The sequence below is a fragment of the Acanthochromis polyacanthus genome, chromosome 5, assembly GCF_021347895.1.
Source record: "Acanthochromis polyacanthus isolate Apoly-LR-REF ecotype Palm Island chromosome 5, KAUST_Apoly_ChrSc, whole genome shotgun sequence".
NCBI classification, from domain to species: Eukaryota; Metazoa; Chordata; class Actinopteri; family Pomacentridae; genus Acanthochromis; species Acanthochromis polyacanthus.
The window spans coordinates 43,601,974-43,626,303 of NC_067117.1; the positions used below are offsets into that span (position 1 = coordinate 43,601,974).

The 24,330-nt window shown below is 43.3% G+C and overlaps 1 protein-coding gene across 3 annotated transcripts in view; it reads left to right on the top strand.

Moving 5' to 3' along the window:
- Positions 1 to 24,330, top strand: part of LOC110971009 (filamin-B) — a 95,330-nt gene that overhangs the window by 51,490 nt on the left and 19,510 nt on the right. For 2 of the 3 annotated variants that reach the window (XM_051948224.1, XM_051948225.1), the window contains exons 17-36: positions 2,139 to 2,299; positions 2,402 to 2,492; positions 6,775 to 6,929; positions 8,293 to 8,410; positions 9,314 to 9,393; positions 9,528 to 9,713; positions 10,244 to 10,558; positions 10,992 to 11,109; positions 12,066 to 12,266; positions 12,347 to 12,520; positions 12,599 to 12,761; positions 13,413 to 13,573; positions 15,865 to 16,156; positions 16,676 to 16,829; positions 16,918 to 17,107; positions 17,183 to 17,430; positions 19,404 to 19,487; positions 22,233 to 22,323; positions 23,462 to 23,602; positions 24,085 to 24,213. In XM_051948224.1, coding sequence (XP_051804184.1) covers positions 2,139 to 2,299; positions 2,402 to 2,492; positions 6,775 to 6,929; positions 8,293 to 8,410; positions 9,314 to 9,393; positions 9,528 to 9,713; positions 10,244 to 10,558; positions 10,992 to 11,109; positions 12,066 to 12,266; positions 12,347 to 12,520; positions 12,599 to 12,761; positions 13,413 to 13,573; positions 15,865 to 16,156; positions 16,676 to 16,829; positions 16,918 to 17,107; positions 17,183 to 17,430; positions 19,404 to 19,487; positions 22,233 to 22,323; positions 23,462 to 23,602; positions 24,085 to 24,213 — 3,252 coding nt within the window. The remainder of the gene's footprint in view (positions 1 to 2,138; positions 2,300 to 2,401; positions 2,493 to 6,774; positions 6,930 to 8,292; positions 8,411 to 9,313; positions 9,394 to 9,527; positions 9,714 to 10,243; positions 10,559 to 10,991; positions 11,110 to 12,065; positions 12,267 to 12,346; positions 12,521 to 12,598; positions 12,762 to 13,412; positions 13,574 to 15,864; positions 16,157 to 16,675; positions 16,830 to 16,917; positions 17,108 to 17,182; positions 17,431 to 19,403; positions 19,488 to 22,232; positions 22,324 to 23,461; positions 23,603 to 24,084; positions 24,214 to 24,330) is intronic. The other variant, XM_051948226.1, reaches the window with a different exon arrangement.

Below are 24,330 nucleotides of genomic sequence, written 5' to 3' on the forward strand. Positions count from 1 at the left end.
ACGCGCGGGGAGAAGACTTTTGACCCTTTGTAGGCGGATACCAGTGCTCGCCACAACCTCCCTATGATTGGCTGTCTGCGACAGCAAGAACTCACCCCCCACATGGTATGCCACTGTATACAAGAGAGGAAATGACGTCACCTGTCACAGTAGAGAGGACTGCGGTTGGTGCTATGTTTTACTCATCCACTGGAGGGCACTTTGGGACTGTGCTCTATGCTGGCACCAACAAGCTGGACCTCTGATGTTGACGGCAGACTGCGTCGCGGAGAGACAGAGGCGGAGATCGTCGCGTTCGTGTGGTGTTCGGAGATGTGTGCGTCCAGAGAATAGTGAGATTGTTAACATCGTGGTAAAATGCTACTACATGGACTATGGTGTTAGTTACTAACCGCGCTTAGCTCCTTTCATGGTGTTAGCTCGTTTCCTGAGTGTATGTTTTGTGTTACGAGACTTGATGGCCGTGTAGGAGCCTGCTACGCGTGCGGAGACATTGCTACGCACGCGCAGAGTGTTTTGTGCGCCCGTGGAGACTTTTTTCCGCTCGCGCGGGGTATGTGTTTCGCGCGCGTGAGACTTTTGACCCAATTATGGCACCATATGGATGTATGACAAAAAACATTGTTGCAGTTTTTTTTTTTTTTCTGAAATGAAGTAAACTCTACTATTGCAGTGATCTCTACAGGCCAGTGTAAAGTGTGATAAAGACACTGCGCCATTGATTTATCAGCACAAAAAATGGCTTGTCTGTTGCTGAAAATTCTATTTTATTTTAGGAATAGATCTAATTTTTTTCCTTTTTGTCTTAGTATTTTACATGCATTTTTATCAGTTCTTCAGATTAGCTGTACAGATTTTTATTTAGTTTTTCTACCTCTAAGCCAGTTCTTAACTGTAATGATTTTTTATTTATTTCATTTTAGGATTTGATCTTACAAACTGTTATTATTTTGTCCTGTTGTTTTAAAAGGCGTTTTATTTTAGTGTTTTGTGTTGTCGTATGAGAAGTCATCACTATTGTCAATGCTGACTTTATCTGATAAAATATACTGTGCCTTTAGTGTTGTCATGGAAACACGCCAAGGTCCCAACCTTAAATAAGAATGCAACCTTTAAAATATGATATAGTTTGTAATATGGAAATAAAAGTACATCATTGCTGCAGGGAAGAGAGAGACCTCTACTCCCAAAGAAGAGTAAGAATGCTGATATATATATATATATATATATATATATATATATATATATATATGATAGCATGACACTAAGTTGTAGGCTGTAAATTTAAGCCTTATTGTAAGGTTTTAAAACTGCATAAAACGGTCAATCCTACATTCCTCAGCAGAACCTGTGGCCTCGGTTACATTTCCTAAGTTTAAGAATCATCTTCAGACTGGAACTCCAAACCCTAGACAGCCTGAGCTCTATTTTTGACTGTTATTGTAGAATAGCAGATGAATGGATGAAGGACTTTACCATATAATGGAGTAGTTTTTAATTTAAGGCTGGTTTATTGCTGGTTTTACTTTGTTGAAATGGTTGAAGAAATGCTGCTTGTTGAACTGTGGACACACCCATATAGGAAGAGAGTTGTCAGTGGTTTCTGTTGCTCAACACAGTTTCTTATCTGGTCCCTATCGGACTCTGAATTCCTCTGCTGTGACTGATGACTGCAGGTAATGCAGTCTGAGCTGCGTTGTTGGTTCGTAGTTTACATTTGAGCCTGGGAGAGTGACGCATGAAGTCACCCCCCCCCAGGAAAAGTCAGGAGAGAACAGAAACGGTTCAGCATCCCCTTGTGGCAGCCGTTGTCTTTACGTTGAAATCATCACAGTCTAAGATCAGACACAACTTTATTAATCCCACAGGACATTGTTGTGCCAGATATTGCTAAAAAAAAAAAAAAAAGCTAAATGACTTCACATAATGCAGCGCCTAACAATAGAAAATCTGTAAGATTTGAGCATGATGCGTTACTGAAATAAAACAAATGAGCTAAAATCAGGCTGGTAGAACATTAGAAAATAATGCTGGTTATTATACTGAGGTTATATTTCATTGAGGTCCTCAGACTGAAAAATGTTCCAGGCTGTCTGATTCATAAACGTCTGACACGCTCACCTGTTCTGTCCATCCAGGTGATGTCAGCGTGGGCATCAAGTGTGACGCCAACATGGTCGGTGACAAAGAGGCTGATGTGGACTTTGACATCATCCCCAACGCCAACGACACGTTCACGGTCAAATACGTCCCTCCTGCTGCTGGAAGACTCACAGTCAAAGTCCTGTTCACCGACAAAGTACATGAAGAGCTCAAAGTTTTGGTGGTTTTTATATCTCAACTGGATTTAATGGGAAAAACAAATCTTGACCGTTGGTTCTTGTGGATTTTTTGTACACAGGAGGTTCCACAGAGCCCCTTCAGCATTAAAGTCGATCCTTCCCATGATGCATCAAAAGTGAAAGCAGAAGGTCCTGGACTGGCTCGCACTGGTGAGAAACACACACCACTTCAGAGGACATGACATTAGCTCAGCTTGTTCCCTGAGGCCGGTACTACGAAGCACTGTTTGATGTCAGTGAGGTAACTTCAGGTTTAAGTCTGTGTTTCAGGACTACGATCGTGGTTCACTTGTTACCTGGTACATTACCATGGTAACTTACACAGATCAGGTATAACATTATGACCACCTGCCTAAGATTGTGTTGGTCCCTCTTTTGTTGCCAAAACAGCCCTGACCTAGCTTGGAAAATCCAAGCTGAATCTCCATGTAATCTCCTATCTCCATGTTAGGAGATACAGGAGAATCAGTTTGGCATTGGGCGAATTGAATCGCGTTTCCCTCCCGGGAAAGTTTGGTACGACCAATCATAGCACGGGAGGCGGGAGTTAATGCTGCGTCATCTTCAGCGCCGGAGGAGGAGGAGGGGGGCCAAAGCGAATCTTTTTGTGGTCTCTTGGCGTTTTGGATGGCGTTAGTCGTTGCCTTTTTTCACTTGACGTTTCCGACGATGAGGAGGCAGTGGATGGCTCGTTACTTTCGGCTTCTTGCCATTGTTTGTACAGAGGAAAATCCCGTTCCAAACATGTGAGTAAATTTAAGCAACTTTTACACATACGCACTGACTTGGTTTGGCTCCGATTTAAAGTAATTCCTAACACCGCTAATCGTTCTAAGGAGTCTTTTGTTGCGTAGCCTTTTCAAAAATAAGTGTTGTACTTGAGAGTACCCCATGTATTCGCAGATTTTTGTGACAAAAACGGCAGTAATCGTTCACCGCGACGCTTTCTCGGCTGCATGCCGTTGTTGTTTGGACTACATGGACTTCAAGGTCGATTTGTTTGTGCGTCACATCCGTGTTACGCTGATTGGTTCTTTCTCGTTCAAGCTGCATTCGTTAGCCCCTCCTTTTTGAAATCGTCTCCTGCCATCACAATGCCAGACTGCCTTTATTTCTATTTATATTAATACATAAATAAAGTCAGTCTGGATTTTCCAGGCAAGCCCTGACCCATTGAGGCATGGACTCCTCTACACCATGAAGGTGTTCTGTGGTATCTGGACTCCGTTAGACCCTGAAGGTGTTCTGTGGTATCTGACACCTAGATATTAGCAGCAGATCCTTTAAGTCCTGGAAGATGTGAGGTGGGGCCTCCATGGATCAGACTTGTTTGTCCAGAACATCCTACAGAAGCTCCATTGGATTGAGATCTGGGAATCTGGAGGCCAAGTCAACTCCTCAAACTGTTGTTGTTCTCCTCAAACCATTCCTGAACCATTTTCATTTTGTGGCACAGAGCATTATCCTGCTGAAAGAGGCCACAGCCATTAGGGAATACCTTGGGTAAGGATGAATGTGTTAAAGTAACATCTACATGAATGGATCCAAGGTTTCCCAGCAGAACATTGTCCAAAGCATCACACTGCCTCCGCTGGCTTGTCTACTTCCCATAATGCATTCTGGTGCCATGTGTTCTCCAGGTAAACGATGCACCCGGCCGTCCATGTGATGTCAAAGAAAACATGATTAATCAGACCAGGACACCTTCTTCCACTGCTCCATGGTCCAGTTCTGATGCTCATGTGTCCATTGTTGGTCTTCCGGTGGTACACAGGGGTCAGCATGGACACCCTGACTGGTCTGCAGCTCTGCAGCTCCATAAACAACAAACTGATGCTCTGTGTATTCTGACACCTTTCTATCAGAACCAGCATTAACTTCTTCAGCAATTGGAGCAACAGTAGCCCCTCTTTCGGATAGGATCACACGGGTCAACCTTCTCTCTCCACGTGCATCAATGATCCATGACCCTGTCTCCGGTTCACCACTGTTCCTTCCTTGGACCACTTCTGATAGATCCTGACCACTGCAGACCAGGAACACCCACGAGAGCTGCAGTTCTGGAGATGTTCTGACCCAGTCGTGTCGTCATCACAGTTTGGTTCTTGTCAGACAAACTCAAATCCTTACGCTGGCCCATTTTTCCTGCTTCTAGCAGCAACTTTGAGGACAAAATGTTCTCTTGCTTGCTAATATATCCAACCCACTAACAGGAGCCATGATGGAGATAATCAGAGTTATTCACTTCACCTGTTAGTGGTCCTGATGTTGTACCTGATCAGTGTGTACTAGACACCTAACACCAGTCAATTCTCATGGAAAATATCATCACCATTCATAGAAAATTCTGCAAAGTGCAAATAGTGAGAGGGGAAGATAAGACAGTCCTTCCAGGATTTCGTGGGCGTTTTTCGTGATTGTTGCGGCCGAAAATGCTTGAATTTGCGGCAACTTTTCTAAAAAAAAGTGTGATAAAAGTTGTGATGTTTTAAGCTTATTTGTTGTGATGAAATTATGGGAGACAGTGACAACTGCTAAAAAGCTGCATTTTTTCCAGCTTGTAGAACATGTTTCAACACTGTATTTGACAATATTTATTCCAACTGTTCCAACTCATTTCCACAAAAGCTGGCACACCACAATGGAAAACTAGCAGCAGCCTGATACTGGCTTAACATGAAGTGGCTGTAAGATTAAAGGCACTAAATGCTAATTTACTATTGAATGAATCATATTTGGACATATCTGTCAGTGGCTTAAAAAGTTAATTTCACATCCTGACACACACGTGTTCACACACACACACACACACACACACACACACACACAGCTTCACATCCACTAACAAGAACAGCACTGAGAGCACAGTCCTCCACCAAGACTGTTCATTACCTGACCTTGTGCTGAACACAGGTGTGTGTTATTCATGTGCACATTATGTACAGACATCGAATTGTATGATATGTAGCGGACGACAGGAATTGATGGGACTCAGAAACACCCCCACAATTTAATCAGTTGTTCCTTGTATCATTTCCCATTCGTCCACAGTGGTAGATTTGCTCCAGGATCACAATCATGTGATCGTCAGCGAGCTGCTCAAGTAGCGTTCACTTGTTGCCATGGTTACCGTGCCGCTATGAATCCTTAACAAATCCGTGGATCCAAACTTTAAGCCGTATCACTGCTGAAGTCTAATCATTTGGTCCTTGTGTCATTTCTGACCGACCCTGAAAATTTCATTTAAATCTCTGAGTCTGTTTCTGAGTGATGTTGGTAACAGAGGAAGGATTCACACACGCTGATCGTCACATAACTCCACTGTGTTCTTTGGTGGAATAATTAATCTAATTTACCTTCATTCTTTCAGTGCTCTAATGGATCTGGATGCAACAGTTTCCATCATGGTGATTTATGTGGTCTGTTGTCTGATCATTTCAGTCGTTCTGATATGTTTCATGTTTTTTTTTTTAAGTGTATCAATCCATGATTTTCTTTTTTGTATTCCACCACAGTATTGCACGGGTGTAAAACAGTTTATCTCCGCTTTGGTGAAGAACATCAGTGAATTAATTGTTTATCACGGTCTTCAGCAGTAATTTTTGTTGGTAAATCAGAGACATTAGTATCTCACATGTCTGCATCTTCAAACCAGAAACAGGAAGTGAATTCAGTGACGTACGATTAGGTTTGTGCTGGGAGCTGCTATGATTGGTGGAACTCACGGGAGGCGGGCCAAAGTTGTGGGAAAGTTGTAGTGATTGGACAAAACTGCAAGGCCGCGCAAAATTCACAGAGTTTGGTTGATTTCATGTGAATTTGCGCGATCACAACATCATGAATTTCTGGAGGGACTGATAAGAGTTTTTAGAGTTGCAGTGGATTTCAAAGCCTTGTCTTTTTTCTCTGCTGCAGTGAGTCTACTTATTGGTTTGAATTCTGTTTTTATGGATGTTGCTTACTTGCTCCTGAAACACTGCCAGGGTTGCAGCTGAAAGAACAACTTTTACAGTGTCTTACAGCCATAGGAATGACACTGAATGTGAGAATACTAAATCCATCCTCCATGTCACCATTAAAATAGTTGTTTCTGTAATTACTGGATTATTTATTCGTGAAATAATTTGCCTTTTTGTAGGCAGCATAGAGGGAGTACAGCTGCTATTCTGCTCTACAATCTTGTGACGCTTGATTGTAGTTAAGCAGAATATTGAACCTACATGTAAGCAGCTTACTAGTCCAGTCTCCTTCCTGCTTTAGCTGCTCCAGCTGTGTCACTTTCAGTCTGTATTGTGTTCAGATCTTCATGTTTCACTGACATTGACATTTACCATTAATGAGACTCGCATCCAAGATGACGCTTTTCTTAGAAATGTTCAAATGTTTGTTTATTGTGTTTAAATTTCTTTGTTTTTTCTTTTTACCTGGGCAGGTGTAGAGAGCGGGAAGCCGACTCATTTCACAGTGTTGACTAAAGGAGCTGGAAAAGCTCCGCTGGATGTTTCCTTCTCGTCTCCCGTAAAAGACTTTGACATCATCGACAACTATGACTACTCTCAGACGGTCAAGTACACACCTGGGCTGCAGGTACGCCACACAGACACCTCTGCAGCTGCATAGCATCACCATCCAGCTTGTATCTAAACAAGTTCTGGAGGTTAATCATGAACATCAAATAAACACCTCTGCAGGTGTGGACGTCCAGGGAACACCAGGGATATGTTCCCCTCAGTATTCAGAACAAATGTTTGTTCCCTGTCAAGTAAAAACATGCAAGAAGCACAAGACTTCATATGTTCTTCAGAACTGGGTCTTTTTTTAACTTCCAAAATAAGAATTATCAGCTCAACCACCCACTGAATCTAAGGTGGAATATGTAATTATTATGGTAATTTACATCATGGTTTGAATTTTATTTCCTTTGCAAAATTAAGACATTTCCACCTTTAATTGTTGCAGAAATAGCTTATTGGTGCGTAAATCTTTACCAGAAAGCAGGAATTATGTGTTTGATACGCCAAAAATGGTGTATAAATAGCACAGCAGGTATGTCAGAGATGCACCTGAAGAACAGTCATAACACCAGCCCTGACTGTACAATCCCAACATGATCCATAGAGACAGATAAGTTTAGAGTACCACAAGCTTGGACAACTTTCGCAGTTGGAATTAAAGTTGAAAAGTGTCAATATTCAGTTGAGATAATGTCGATTAAATTCACAGCTGTGCAACAGATTTGTCGATAAACACGTATTTGACCTTCTGAAAGCCCACTAGTGGCTTCAAAAAGCACGTTACCTTTTAAAAAGTGCCAAAATCTCACCGTTTATCAAACTGGCAGAATGTTAATTCATTGGTGACGTTTGGATCGTGGTATTTAATCCAAGCCGCTTTTTTCGACATGTCTCATGCAAAGATCCTCCCAAACAGAATAAACGGCTCGCTCTAACTGGATTCAGTTAACAAACATAAATCCATTTTAGAAAACTAAAAAATCTAGGAACTCTTCAGCTGAACTGCCAGCAGTTTGGAAACAAATGTAAAAATAAGTAGTAAAGTATCCATCATATGTAGAAGCACCATTTTATTTCCCAGTGTTGGTGACACTCTTGAGCTCTTTGCTAAATGTTTTCCATGTTTATACGTTTTTCCCATTTTTGTAAAATCTGTACCCAAAGAACTGTGACTTTTTATTTTTATGGTCTAAGCCATTATGACTGTTTTACTGCACAGAACACTTTGAGTTCTCTGTGCTTGTATTCATGGTCCTGTTTCCACAGAGGTGCAGGAGTTATTATAGTAGTGAAAAATGAACCCACAGTGAGTAAACATGTGACAGAAGCTAATAACACAGTAGCTGCCGTCTTTCCTAACCTGAAAACAAAGCAAAGCAGCAGCACTCATCTCATGTGTTTAATTAGAAAGTCAAGCTGCTGCTTTGTGTCTGCAGGGAGAGATGACCATCGTGGTGAAGTTTGGAGGGGATCCCATCTCCAAGAGCCCCTTCACGGTCGGAGTGGCTGCCCCACTGGACCTCAGCAAGGTCACCGTGGACAACCTGGATGGACGTAAGAAACCTTTCTCTGCTTCCAGTGAGCTTTTCATCCACTTAGAAATGGCAGTGTTAACGGGAGAGTGCAGTACTTGTATGAATGAATGAGCGTCTGTTACATTCAAACCAGAGAAGTTCACACAGCGCTGATTAAGCCTCTACCAAACCCATGACACTATAGCAGAGCTTTAAATCAGGCCGCTGTGGTCACACTCCCTTGGTGGTGTGCTAGTAGCTCTTTACATCAATAACTGGTTTGGCAGAGCTGAAGACTGGAGCAAATAGAGATGTTGGATAGTGGAACCTGTGGAAGTAAAACCAAGAAAGGTTTCTTAGGCTCCAGATAAAAAAATCAAGAAAACTTTAGACTTACTTTAGACTTTATTGTCCCTGTGGGGTTAGTATGGACTTTGTAAAGGCAGCTGCTCTACGTACTTGGAGGTCATTCTGAATCAAATCATTCATTATTTAAAACGACTTCCGCTCAGCATCTCGACCACATTTGTATATCATAAAATATGGGTATTTATAAAGATATGAGAAATTTCTGAAAGTTAAAGATTGTCTGTTTAAATTTAAATTTCAAAGACCGTATTTGAAATCCAAATAGCCTGAAATTAAAATGTGTGAGAACTTGCTGAAAGTGTTTTGAGGAGCATTAAAAAATAAAATAAAATCTTGGAAAGTATTTGATCTATCAATCTAAACTTTTGCACAATTTTAAACATCCATCATGTATGATGTAAAACTGCTCAAGATGAAGCCCCCTGATGATTTCAGATTAACCCTAAGAACAAAAAATATTCAGTTCTGATGCATAAATTTCCAAGATATCCCACGGAGAAATGAGCTTCTTTCCATCATCTGTGACCTTCCAGAGGCTTTGAAGGGAGGTGTTGAACTGCTGAATGTGTTTCAGGAGTGGAGGTGGATCAGGAGCAGCAGTTTGTGGTGGATACTAAGGGTGCAGGAGGCCAGGGCCACCTGGAGGTGGCGGTGGTGAGTGTCAGGGAGCTCTGTGTTGTTTTATTTATTCTCAGATTCAGTCCACTGTTAGCCTTTTTTATGAATTCAGAAAATGACAGTAAAAACGTGTCCTGTAACAAAGTGAGTGCTCCTCATCCTGTTTTCAGCTGAGTCCCAGGCAGCGGGCCGTACCGTGTAAAATGGAGGCTCAGCCTGGAAAAGCAGACGTCAGCCGGGTCCGCTACACCCCCACAGAGGAGGGGGTGTACTCTGTCAACGTGTCCTACGACGGACACCCGGTCCCTGGGAGCCCCTTCCCTGTGGAGGCCCAGCTACCTCCAGACCCCAGCAAGGTAACCTCTCATCCCTGAAGAGGACATCCGTCTGACTGTTCCTGGAGCTCTGTACTCTGAATGCTCCGACAGCTAGCAGGAGGACAAAGACAATCTGGGGGCTGACAGAAAATCTTTCACAACATTTTATCTCTAATTTAACATATCGATGTAAAATGTCAATTTTCATTATTGTCTTTATTTTTTTGGTTAATCAGAGATGAGAGATTTTATGTGTTTTAGAAAATGCTGTAATTATTTAAGTGCTCAAATTAAATTCTAACCAAATGCTGCTGTTGACATCCTGCTGTGTAGACTTGGAAAAGAAAATAGTTTAGACAGTTTTCAATATTTAGAATACTTGTGTACAGAACAATAAGTTCCTGTCATAAACGAGGCGTACGTGTAATTCCTCGTTTCTACAGTTGTGTCGGATCCAAAGGAGACCCAGACAAACATCAGCAGGGCAGACCTGACATCTGAACCATGTCACACTTTATTTGTTATTGGTGTGGGGACAAAAAAAGTCTGAATTTGTGTGCGTGTTCTAGGTGAAGGCGTTTGGTCCCGGTCTGAAGGGAGGTTTGGTTGGGAACCCGGCTGAGTTCACCATCGACACCAAAGGAGCCGGCACCGGAGGTCTGGGTCTGACAGTGGAGGGGCCGACCGAGGCCAAACTCGAATGTTCTGATAACGGAGACGGGACCTGCTCTGTCTCCTACCTGCCCACTGAAGCTGGAAACTACCTGGTCAACATCCAGTTTGAGAACGTCCACATCCCGGGCTCACCGTTCAGAGCCGACATCCAGATGCCTTTTGATCCCTCCAAGGTGGTGGCCTCAGGGTCTGGCCTGAAGAGAGGCAAGGTGAGACACAACCTGAAGAACTGAAGTCTGTGCTGTTTTTAAGCAGTTGGTGGGTCCAGTTTTGATAAATGCTGCCACTGTCGTCTTGTTTTGCTCCTGATTGTACCAGCCAAGCCTCTGAGTGCTCAGGTTTCAGCCTCTGGATGCTGGTGGAGACATCTGCCAAATGGGATTTCTCAGTGACAAAGTTAAACTAATACAAAGTAAAACATAACATCAGTTTGCATTTTCTTTAACAGGTTTTTTGGGATTTCGGTCAAAATGCTCCATTTAGACAGAAACTCAGCTCTATATATCAAACCTTTTCCTCTCACTTCTCAGCTCCACTGATATTTAAAAGTTCTCTCGTGTTCTTCAGCCCACGGCTAAAGGCTCAACCAGCAGCTGATGGAACAGTTTACACAGTGGGATTCAGCTTTTTGTGTTCGTGCAGGTTGGAGAGACCAGCGTTGTGAATGTGGACTGTTCTCAGGCCGGACCGGGTCAGCTGAGCCTGGAGGCGGCCCTGGACTCCCCTCCATCCAGCCCTACTGGCTCTGCACCGGGCTCAGGTAACACCAGGGCAGTCACTGGATCCAGTATTCAGCTTTTTACAGTTGTCAGTCTTGTTTTTTTTACCTAAATCGTTCTTTCTTTCTGATAAAGTAATTAAATCCAGAATACGCTGCTGCACAGTCCTCCTACAACACTGTCTGATTAGTTACACATCATCAGCACTGAAGGATCAACGGTGAAAAATTCCTTTGATTAAAATGTCTGAAACACAAATGAATGCATTTCAGTTAGGTTTTGAGTTTAAATTTGTTTGTTATTCTCAATTTTGACACAAAGATTTTATTTTTACTACAAATGTATATCTTTTCCAAATTCTGATTATTTTAACAATCAGCATGCCCCTAAAAAATAAATATCTTGGAATAAGAACTAAATACAGCCACTGGTTACAGATGCTCTCTATGAAAATCCAAATCAGATTTGAATTGTGCTGCGGTGAACATTTTGTCTGCTTTTAATAAAGTGTTCAACTTTTCCTTCTCACTTCTTGGTTAGTAGATCTTAATTATGAAAGGTAATAAATTTAAAGAAGTAGTGCATAAATATTCATCACCCTGTAAAGTAACTGACATAATTCAACACAAGTGCAGCCAGTTGGTGTCGAGATGGAGATCATCTGAGCAAATGTCACTACAGACACTGCACCGTTGTTTAGCCTCTGCATATGGATATACTCTGTCCAAAGACGACACACTGACCTCACCAGCACCTCTAAAGCTTCTTCTTATTAATTCACATGTCAGATTTGTGATTAGCAGCGGCTCTATGCTTCAGTGTTTGTCAGCCACACAGGAAAATACCATAATCTATATAGAAATATCCCCTAATATCTTAGTTTTAGAAATAATTTCTCTTGTTGAGGATGCAGTTCTTCCAACTTGAAAAAGCTTTTTGTACACATTTACGCATTCAGTTCTGTGGTAGAAATGTAAAAAGTCCACCTTTGGTGAAGGTATGAAAGCAAAGACGGAGGTGATTGACAACAGAGACGGGACGTACACGGTGACCTACATCCCCCTGACCTCCGGCATGTACACCCTGCTGCTGAAGTACGGAGGCAAGACTGTGCCTGGTTTCCCTGCCAAAGTGAAGGTGGACCCTGCTGTGGACACCTCCAGAGTCAAAGTGTTTGGACCTGGAGTGGAGGGACAAGGTGCAGTAGGGTCCGCTGAGTCAGCATCTCTGTCCGCTTTGAAACAGGTCCTTTGTGAAACGCTGTTTTGTTTCTTCCAGCTGTTTTCTTAGAAGCCACCACAGATTTCACTGTGGACGCCCGTCCTCTGACTCCACGAGGAGGAGACCATGTGAAGGTGAACGTCAGGAACCCGTCTAAAGCCATGACGGACTGTGTGGTGACCGACAACGCTGACGGGACGTACAGCGTGGAGTACACTCCTTTTGAGAAGGGTATGCACCGAGACAGTCACCAAGGAACAGACATGTTGATCAGGCTGAGATGAAACTGGCTCTTTCTGTGACTGTTAGGTGTCCACAGTGTCCAGGTTCTGTATGACGACACTGCGGTTCCCAACAGCCCGTTCAGGGTTTCTGTGTCGGAGGGATGCTCGGCCAGTCGGGTGGTGGCTACCGGCCCTGGACTCCAACAAGGCCTGAGCGAGCAGCCCAACCACGTCAGCGTCGTCACCAGGTACTGAGCCTGACCTCGATATTATAGAGATTTCAGGGGAATCAGAGATAGTCCTCAGAAGTTTTTCTAAAAATGTGATGATATGACCCATTTAGGTTGCTTGTACACGGAGGAACAAAGTTTAAGATGTGATCAGAATCTTTGGACTTTGTGTGTCTAAAGTTTTAAAACCGTACCTGATTTAAAATTGTCCACTATCCCTTTGAAGGAGTGCTCCTGGTACTGCTGGAACATTTGTAACACTCCTTTGGATTATTATCCTGTAAACAAGTCAAGCATTATTTGTAATGAGCCCTGAATCTCCAAAACTGTGTCAAAATATCAGCCTGAGGTTTACCTTTGTGAAGAAGTCAACCAAGCAGGACGAGTGGAGAGCAATGATTGGGTCGTAGTGGTGAGGAAGCTGGTGCAGAATCACAGCTTCAGTTGGTCACAAAAATGTGTGTGATGCTGTCACACAGAATACTGCCTCTGGAGAGTTACTGCCCTTACCGTCACACATTCCCTGTACGTCTTAGTGTTTCTAAGAGCTGTGTTGTTGGACAAATGCCACCAATTAGTTTCTTTGTTGAGTCAGAAAGAGGAAAACCACTGATTGTGTTTGAAGGTTTTGAACTGTTGCTGATTTAGTGTGTGTTGTTCCTTCACCAGAGGGGCAGGTATTGGCAATCTGGGCATCACTGTGGAGGGTCCATCAGAGTCCAAGATGTCCTGCATAGACAACAAAGATGGCAGCTGCAGTGTTGAGTACACTCCTTACAAACCCGGCCTCTACGACGTCAACATCACCTACGGAGGAGAACATATCCCAGGTGGGATTCAGGCTGTTTTCTTACACTGTTTTACTGTTGGTTGTACTGCATTATGGGATGAGCTGCAGCACAGACACGTCTTCCTCGAAGACACTTAAAACCTGACTAGCTCATATTCCTAAGATTATTAGTAAAGCAGTATGGCTGTGTGTGCTGTACTGTCACGTTCACTCAGAAGGAAAAGTCTGGTAGTATTTTATTATTGACACAGGAACACAGCAGAGTTTAACGATCAGCCTCCGTCCGTCTGTCCGTCAGCAGCATCACTCTAAAACAGACTAACATTTGGATGAAATTTTCAGGGAAGATCAGAAATGACACATGGACCAAGTGATCAGATTTTAGCAGTGATGCAGCTTATAGTCTGGATCCACGGATTAGTTAAAGATTTCTGTGTCAGTTCGAGTGGCACGGCATCACTGTAGCCATGACAACCAGTGAACACTACGTCTGTGCAGATGTAAATTAGCTTTGTGCTATAATCTGGCATATTTACGCCCATTTCTGAACAAATGTGCATTCATTAATGTGCACTCTCCCTACCAAATAGAGAAATAGAAATATCATCTGTCTGCTGACGATCACATGATTGTGATCCTACTACAAATCCACCTCTGAGGACTTATCAGGACTTATCCATCAGAAATGATCCAAGGAACAGCTGATTAAACTGTGGGGGTGTTTCTGAGTCCCATCAATTCTGCTACATATTTAGGTCACATGATCCAGTATCCGTACATAACGTACACATGCAGAACACACGCCTGTACTCAGCTCAAGGTCATTTTTTATTAAAGGTTTCAGTCGTTGTAAATGATCCAACGACAGCAGTCTTGGTGGAGTACTGCTCTCTGAGTGCTTTTCTTGTTCGTTAAATGCTTTCTGACTTCTAACAAGAAGAATCCGATCAGAATAACACCTGAAGATGAATTCTTGTAGAGTGAGAAAGCTCATGGCAAAAATCTGATCAAATATCTCTCATTAACTTGGAATAATAAGCAGTAAAATACATTTCTACAGACCCACTGTCTGTGTTTAGCCCCTAAAGGCCTTTAATGCCACTTTCATTAGATTTTGTTGACTTTTCTGTCATTTCCATCTATAAACGGCCGCTGATGTTGAAAGAGGTGCTTAATGTTCTTCAGTTGATCTTAAATGCATGTTTATGTTATTGGCTGGTAAAAGATTTGTCAAGAGTTTCAGCTTAATGCTTTCAAGATGTGGCTGAAGTTACCGGCTCCAGTTAAAAAGCTGCAGCTCAGTTTAATTGACTCGGTTCAGGAAAGGCTCAGTGGGAGGGTCTGAACACCTGTCAGACAGGTGTTGCTTTGTGCTTCTGTGCTACAGTAAATTAGTCTCAGGATCGTACGTTTGGGAGTCACAGGCAGATTTACTACAGGAGGAGAACTTGGTGACAGTATTTTGATCAACTGTGTACCTGCAAATAATGATTAAATAAAAATGAAATATTTTCTGCACTGAGTACTAAACATTGTTGTGTGATCATGCTCATTGTGTTGCATTAAAACACACTGAAACTGCCTAAAGTACTCTTTTGGAAAATACCATTTAAATAAAATGTATCTGCTGTCTTCAAATGCATTAACTCAGTGAAGTATAATAAGTAAAGCAGCCTCAATAAAATTAGGTTTATTTGCTTTGTGTACCAAAAACGGTTCCCATTGTGTTGGTTTTTGGTTACTGCAGCCATTAAATTAGTCAAACTAAAACATCGGTGTAACATATCTGACAAATACTGCCCCGTTCTGCCCAACCATCGGCTGTATTTTTAAGAGGGATGAACCCTTTAGGCCTTTACAGTGGAAGTGCTGAAACCCTGCATTCTTTCTAACAGCCAGCAGGGGGCGACATCTCTGGCTGCAGAAAGAAATCTGATTGTACAGAAATCTATAAATAAATGGTCCTACTTCTTTAGCTCAGTAAACATTTTTTGAGTTTTGGTCTCACTTGCTAGTTTCAAGTCTCCTTCAGTCCGGCATTGTGTAAATTCTGGTCCCATTTCAAACAGAACAGACTAAAGCTGTGTGTTTTAGGGTACTACTGTGTATGTTGGATTCTCGGGTTCTGTGTCAGATCCACGCCTCACTCATGACATCTGGTTTCAACAAACCAAGATGAGGACGGTCAAAATCCCAAACTCATGGCTTCAGTACAGTAATCCACAACCCAGTGGGTGATGCATCTATTCATGAAGTACAGTCTATGGATCTGTGGCAGTCATTTAGCAGATTTCTGGTTCATATTTGTTTGTTTTTGCACTGTTCTTCCAGGAAGTCCATTTAAAGTCCCAGTTAAAGACGTGGTGGACCCCACTAAGGTCAAGGTGTCTGGTCCTGGAGTGGGGTCAGAGGTCAGGGCCAACATACCACAATCCTTCAAGGTGGACTGCAGGAAGGCAGGTGTGGCCCCGCTGGCTGTGACAGTCACTGGTCCTAAAGGCGTGGCAGAGCCCACAGAGGTGACCGACAACGGGGACGGGACTCACTCTGTGTCCTACACTCCTGCTGTGGAAGGACCGTACTCTGTAGCTGTGAAGTATGGAGACGAAGACGTCCTCAGCAGGTACAGGAGAACTAATGTTAGATTAATTTAGCAAGAAACAGATCCACCAAGAGACCAGTTTGATGACACAATCTCAGCTTGTCTTGAAAATGTGTTTAAACTCAGCTGTTTCTGTGTTTTTCCCCCTAAATTAATGTCTGAGGATAATGTTAATACTCCCAACAGCCTCAACTTTTCATCCATTTAGACTGCAGAAGTCATCAGAACTTCATCTACATTTGAACACTTAACCAGACTAGTTAACTCAATGAAGATCTACTGCTTGCTCAGGTGTTGACAGACTTTTGCATGCAACTGTATGTTGGGGAAAAACAGGAGTGAAACCCTATGTTCCAACAGAGGACGAGGCAAAACCACATCTGTTTCCTTTGAAAACTAGGCTCAGATTTTTGTCTTTGAGCTCATTCATTTGGGTCAAATAGTTGTCAACTAAATGACACATTCTAGCAGACTAGTGTCAGCACTGTCCTGTTGGCCCTGACCATCAGTGTCTGTAGTAACTCTCTCTGGTCTCTTCAGTCCCTTCAAGTTTCAGGTTCTTCCTCAGCACGATGCCAGCAAAGTTCGTGCCCGCGGCCCCGGGCTAACCAGCGGCCTACCCGCCAGCTTTCCTGTTGAGTTCAATATTGATGCTAAAGATGCCGGCCAGGGCCAACTGAGCGTGCTCATTACAGTCAGTACCACACCCACAGCTGTAATTAAACACACACATGAAAGGAATGCATCACACTTAAACCGTGTCTCTCTTCCTTCCACTTTAGGATGAGGATGGCGTCCCTAAGCAGCCTACTATCCACGATAACGGTGACGGCACATATCGGGTGTCTTACATCCCTGACCGCGCAGGCCGCTACACTATTTCTGTAAAATACGGCGGTGACAACATCCCTGCATCGCCCTACAAGGTCCGCGCCACGGCAACTGGAGATGCCAGCAAATGCATCGTCACTGGTAAATGACAGCTAAGAAAACACCTATAAATACATAAGGAGAAGCAAAGAGAGCTGATGGCATGTCCCCTCCCAGGTCCAGGTGTGGGTCCCACGGTGGCCATCGGCAAGGAGCTGGGCCTGGTGGTGAACACTAAGGGTGCTGGGAAGGGGAAGGTGAACTGCGTGGTGGTGCAGCCTGACGGCAGCGAGGTGGAGGCTGAGGTGGTGGAGAATGAAGACGGCACTTTTGACATCTTCTACACCGCACCAGCGCCTGGGAACTACGCCATCTACATCCGTTTTGGAGGGAAAAACATCCCGTGCAGTCCCTTCAATGTCATGGTGAGAAAAGAACTCTGATTTCAGGGATCCAAAATGGTTTCGATGAGCCTTGAAAGACATGGAGGCTGATGGGATGGCACTTTGTCTGGCCTTATTGTAGTCTGACTGGATTTCCAAAATACATTTAGTGTTAAGTTTTCTCTGCTTAACTACAAATCTTGCATATTTGGTCTCTACATTTTTTTCTTTCCAGTCAGCTGCTGGTTCCATTCATGAGTGCACCACATGAATTATCTATGAACTAACTATTAAAACTTGCTTGAGTTCAGCCATCCTTCTTTATGGACATAAAGAAGGCATTCAGTGAGGCTGTTGGTTGCAGTAAAACGTTGTTCTTGTGCCTTTAGGTTACAAACCAGGATTTACCCACGAGGCCACAGATGGATAAAATGTGTTTCTATTGTTTTTCTCTGTGTTTGTTTGTTTGTCTGCCAGTATGGTTCACTCCTCATGAAGTCACGCCACAGTGGAAGGGTTTCTGCTTTTCAGTTTTTTGTCTTACTCACCTAACAACAAATTACTTTTAATTACGTTCAAATAACGTTCTGGAGGGTTCCACGGTGTGTTCCAGCACTACTTTAAGCAGACAGAGGGGATGGAACTGACTCTAGAACAGTTGGGACTCCTGTAGGATTTGGTAGCTCCAACTTTCAAGGTGTGATCTACCTGCATTGCTGCAGAACAGCTTTAAGTTGTTAGCACATTTCTGTTCCCTGAAAAAGGCCTTTTTCTATAATTCTGTAATGTACATTATTTTCAGTTTTACCCTGACCTTTTTTAACCTCTGCCAGTTCACCACTTATCTTTAGACCGTTTCAAGCTCTTCATTGGACTGGAACTACTTGAATTTCAATTAAAAACTGGAAAAATTGGGGCGTTGTAAAACTTTAGACTGGTTGTTGTATATAAAACACCACATGGACATGTTGACAAGTTGAACCTAGTTTTCACAGGAGAGGGTTTTTGATTAGACTTATTTTACAACAAAAAATGGCCAAACAACGTAAAATTCTGGCATAAAATTGGTAGTTTACCTTTCAGCTTTCCTGAGATTCAAGCTGTGCTGGTAGAAAGCTGGACTGTGGGAGTGTTGATCAAAAAGTTTAGACGTGTGTGTTGGATATGCGAGCCGTAACCGTCATGGTGCTACCAGGGTTACACATGTTTATGATCACTAGAAGTGCGTATTACCAATGTCTCCATGAACCACAAATTGGAGCAGAGAAGAAAATTTTACATTCAGCAGCCGGAAGATCCGTCCTTCATATGGAGGATCACCACTGTGATGAGAGGTGGGTCTGCAGCTACCACCAACAGAAGGAACACCAGATTTCACAGTGGAGAACCTGCAGTTCCCAAACCACAGGGTTCTTTGTTACCTTCGACACCCATGCAGTTGTGCATCGTGAACTTGTCCACCAGGGTCAGACTGTCCAGGACAAGTTGTGCTATGAACTTCTCAGGGAGAACGTTCAGCACAGATGACCTGATCTGTGGAGGCTGTGCTGTACTTTGCTCTGAGCCATAGTGTGCTGATTACATGTGATAATATTTTTAGTTATTCATTGTTTGGCTGCAACCACACACTCGTGGCTGTCCACCCATTCAACTCACCAGAGCTGACTCTCTGCCTTTTATTCTCTTCCTTGAAATGAAATTCGAGTTGAAGGGTTGTCATGTTGACACGCTTTAAGAGATTCTGGGCTCATCAGAGATGGTGCAGAACAGAACCTCCAGAGGGGTGATACAAAGCTGTATCACTGCACAAGGAGACCACTTTGAAAGGGATTTAGATCGGATGCATTTTCCTCCAAACTTGCTGGTGGCTGTGAAGAAGCGACCACAAATCTGTTCACATGCTAACGATCTAAATATGTTAACTACCAACATATGAAGAGTCTCTCTCCAGAATCGCAGCTTTAATGTGGACAAACCTCAGTGTGTAACGCTGACCCTTACTGTCATGTCTTCAGGCTACCGATGAGGTACCCATGATGAAAGAGCAGACGTCTCTACAGCAGCAGGCCGCTCCCCCCGGAGCAGGCTTCCAGCCATGGGTATCCCAGAACGCACGCACACACACATGCACACACACATGCACATGCACACACACATGCACACACACATGCACACACACATGCACGCACACACATGCACACACACATGCACACGCACATGCACATGCACACGCACATGCACACACACATGCACGCACACACATGCACACACACATGCACGCACACATGCACATGCACACGCACACACACATGCACACACACATGCACGCACACACATGCACACATACATGCACACACACATGCACGCACACACATGCACACACACATGCACACACACATGCACATGCACACACACATGCACGCACACACATGCACACACACATGCACACACACATGCACACACACATGCACACGCACACACACATGCACACACACATGCACGCACACACATGCACACACACATGCACGCACACACATGCACACACACACTCACAGCCATAGCGACATAAGCAGTCTGGCTGAGTTCAGGTTTCACTGAAACACAACAGTCAATTCAGTTTTATTTCTATAGCACAGATTCACAACACACCATCTCCCTGCACTTAGCATACTCGGGTCCAGACTTGATGAATTATCAGTCGACTCAGAAACCCACCCAGTCCTTGCTCACTGGTTTCAGACTGATTTAAAGCTCCCACCATCTCTGAACATCTCTCTGCACAGAGCTGTGAACTGTGGGCTTCCTGTCAGAGCTGATGCTAACATTAGCCGCATTAGCACCACACCTCGTTAACACTAAGGACTGTCTTATCATTATGAGGACACTAGCATCAAAAATAAAAGCAGTTCTTCAGAACATTTGGTGTGTTTTACCTTAACCCTCAAGCGACCAAGTGGGGTCATTTTGACCCCAGCCGTATAATTCTATTTGCCGTTTTTATATCTTTTATCCGAAAAATGTTTCCTGCCATGAATTTGTCAGTCCACTTGTAATACAGCTGCTCATAGTTTTTTGTAGAGATCGGCCAACTGGTGTGACAAGGATAATGGAAACTTATCTGGGGTCACTTATGACCCCAGACAGATGTGTAGGTTTTTCACTATTGTAGGCTTTAGTTTTATTACCTCTACCAAGGAGGTTATGCGACACCCGGCGTTTGTGTGTCTGTCTGTCTGTTAGCATGATAACTCACCAACGCCTGGGCAGATTCACATGAAATTTTGAGGGGATGTAGACTATGGTAAGAGGAAGAGCTGATTTAATTTTGGTGGCAATCCGGAAAGGATCCTGGATTCTGGATCACTTTAAATTAGTATGTGGTCCAAAATATGACAAAAACATCATAGGTTAGTGTGTCGTCCAACAAATTGGAGCAAGGTGTCCAGATCAACTGGTTAAGAAGGTGATTCATAAACAGAACTGTGTCTGAGATGCAGGTTTGATTCCAGCTCATGATCCTTTACTGCATGGGTTTCCTGTTTTCCTCTTGGCGGAGGTCTGCACTCTCTGAGTGCTTTTCTAGTTTATTTATTTCTACCTCTAATCGCTGTATTTCAGTGTTTTGCAGTGCACTATAGCTGGTAGGGAATCAAACCGCTGTCCCTTCGATTGTTGGACGAACGGCTCTGCCCCCTGAGCCACAGCCGCCCCTAATCTAAATACTTCTCTGCATGTTACATTGCACACATACAGACAAGATGTTTGTGTACATTTTGTTTTTATGGACTTTTGATTTACTATTGAGGAAACAAAAGGAATAAAGTTTTAAAAGAAGTGGCAGACAAAGTGTGTCTAAATAAATGTTACTGTGTTCTTACAATGCATCATGTTGTTCATCTGGTTTTACTTTAGCTCTGAGTCAAAATGATTAAAATCCATGAATAATAAAAGAAGGTTACTTTAGAATATCCATCTTAAACTGCAGTGGAGTGGAATAGGTAAGAAAGCTCAAAAAGAGGCACTAAAGCAGACGTATTCCTGTGTAACATATAGTGGGTCATAAATAACCCCAGTCGGTCATTTTAGTCGCTAGAATAACTTGGTCGCTTGAGGGTTAAACTTGGAGACGGCAGCAGAAAACACCTTCATGTGGGATCAAAGTGGTGTTGTGGAGATAAACTACAAGTTACTAGAGGTGTAACGAAATGTTCAACTCATCAAACGAAACAGGGCTCACGATCCCCCTACTAGTTAGTACTGTGGAAAAGATGACACAAAAAGACACACAGACTTTAACATGTGCTGTGTTCCTGTGGTTTGGGTAAACTGACCTTTAACCAGCACTAACACACACACTCACACACACACCGCTCCTCTCTGTTGTAGGTGAATGGCTGCTGGTTCAACCTGACCTCTCTCTCTCTCTGTTCTAAATCGTACTGGCTTCACCGCTTCACCGCCTCCATCACGCCATTGCTTCTCTTTTTGTCTCAGCCAATGGAATCACAGTAAACTTCTAACATCACCAAATCAGTAAGCCCCAGAAAGCGTTGCTATGGTTATGGGTGTTCTGAGGGTTTTGTTTTTCCTTGCAGGGGTTTTGTAGTGGTTCTGTCTTTCTTCCTCTCTCTCAGTGCACTGCTCATCTCTGTGGCTGCATCACAGAATTACCTCATCATCATCATCATCTTCCTCCTTACTGCTCCATTGCACCTCCCAGGATGCCCCTGTGTGGGCGGGGTTTGGATGCAGCAGCAGCATGTTTGCAACGCAGGTCGCTGAGAGTTGATGTTTCAGCTTCAACAAACCATAAACTCCATCTCTCTGTCTGTCTTCTTCTGCAGGTCATATCAGACAAGTATGGCGTCAACGGCAGCGGCTTCAGGCCGTTTGACATGGTCATACCGTTCTCCTTGAGGAAAGGAGAAGTCACCGGTAAGGGACACGTTAATGGTCTGGATGGTTTTTGGCCCATTCTCAGTCTCCACCCTAAACTGGCTGTGGCCTGGTCAAGTATTTTTGGCTCCCGTTTCAATCCGAGTCATTTAATATTTCTAATATACAGCTGCTGTAGAACAGCTGGAGTACCTGGCTTACTGCTTAATACTGCAGCAGCCACAGGAGGCAGGCCGTTCTGTGCTGAAACCAGAGAGCATTGTGGGAGCTTAGTGAGTAAAAGAGCCCCATGACACAGACTTCTATGAGGCTTATTGACATCAGGCCGGCAAACCAGGAATGGTTTTAGTTGGACTTAAGATGCAGTCTCCTAAGAGTAAATTTAATTTAATATGGGACCCAATTCTATCATATGTAGGGGGACTAGATGTCTTACCTGACAGCATTTAGCTGGCTCCTTTTGTAAGGGATACCTGTCTTACCCCAATCCCAGTCCATCTCAACATTCTATCTATATCTGTTTCTTGTATGTACATGTCGTGTTTTATAACCTTACTCTTTATTATTTATGTATACTTGGCATACTTAACAGTTATATCCCACACATATTTGTATATATAAAATAAGGTATAGTGTATCCTCACCTGAAAATGCTTAGTTGTTGTTATCTCTGTCATACCAACCTTTATACATTGAATTATGTGTCCTGGGTTTTTTTTTTTTTTTTTTTTTTTTTTTGTTCTTTTGTGTTCTTTTTTTTCTTTTTTTTTTTTTTTTTTGGGGGGGGGGGGGTTCCCTTGTTTCATTATAAAAAAAAGTGGAAATATGTATTGTAAGCATCTTGTCATTATGAGCGTGTACATTTCCAAATAAAAAGAAGTTAAAAAAAAAAAAAAAAGATGCAGTCTCCATAGAAATAAAAGAAGGATAGAGTAAACAATAAGAACAAGGAAACTTAATGGAAATATATACGAAAAGATGGCAGAAAACAGACTGTTTTCATCAAAGAGAAAGTGTAACGTTGAGAAGAAGTACAACTCCATCTGCAACCAGTGGAACAGTAAAACAAGGCGTGTAGGGGGCAGGTTTTTACCCAAACTGGGGAAATACACCCCTGTGGGATTAAGATGAGAAACGACCTTCTCTCTCTCTGATTCTCACTCTTTGTCTCTTTCAGGTGAGGTGCTGATGCCTTCAGGTAAATCTGCTCCACCGCTCATCACAGACAACCAGGATGGGACGGTCACAGTGCAGTATTCTCCTACTGAGGCCGGCCTGCACGAAATGCACATCAAATACAACGGCACACATATCCCAGGTACGCACACGCCTGAGCAACACCAGTGCTGTTAGTCAGAAAGCTAACCTGGAGACAGCATGTAGCTCCCTGGAGGCAGAGGACCGTCCTCCCTAAGCCCGGTTCTTCTTCCTGCTAAACGAGGGATTTTCTTCCTATTGATGTTAAATTCTTGCTCAAAGGAAAGATGGGGAGACTTTGGTTTAGTTAGGTTTCTTTGTATAGTTTCATGAGGTCTTCACCTCATGAGGTTAAGTACCTTAGGATGACATATCTGTTAATTGGCGCTATCTAAATTAAATGTAATTACACTGAATCAAAACAAACAAGTCACACAATCACAGCCTGCCTGAGGGGCTGTTTGGCTGATGGCTGGTAGATGGATGACCAGTGGAGGAGGATGGATGCAGCCCCACCACCAGGCTGGTCAGAGACAAATAAAGACGAGGTTAATTCCACCCAAACACACAGATGTGCTCATGTTTATAGTGTGTGTGTTTCAGAGTCTCCCCTTCAGTTCTACGTGAATCACGCCAATCGTCACAACGTCATCGCCTACGGTCCTGGTCTGAGCTACGGCGTGGCCAACAAGACCGCCACCTTCACCGTCTACACTGAGGACGCCCCTGAGGGTATGTGTGGACACGAGCAGCCATTTCTAAAAGGCTTTTTAAACTTTTCCTCTGATTTAGTTTCATACGAGGACATGTTCTTAAGCTCAGCAACACCAGTTGGTGTTATATTTGAAT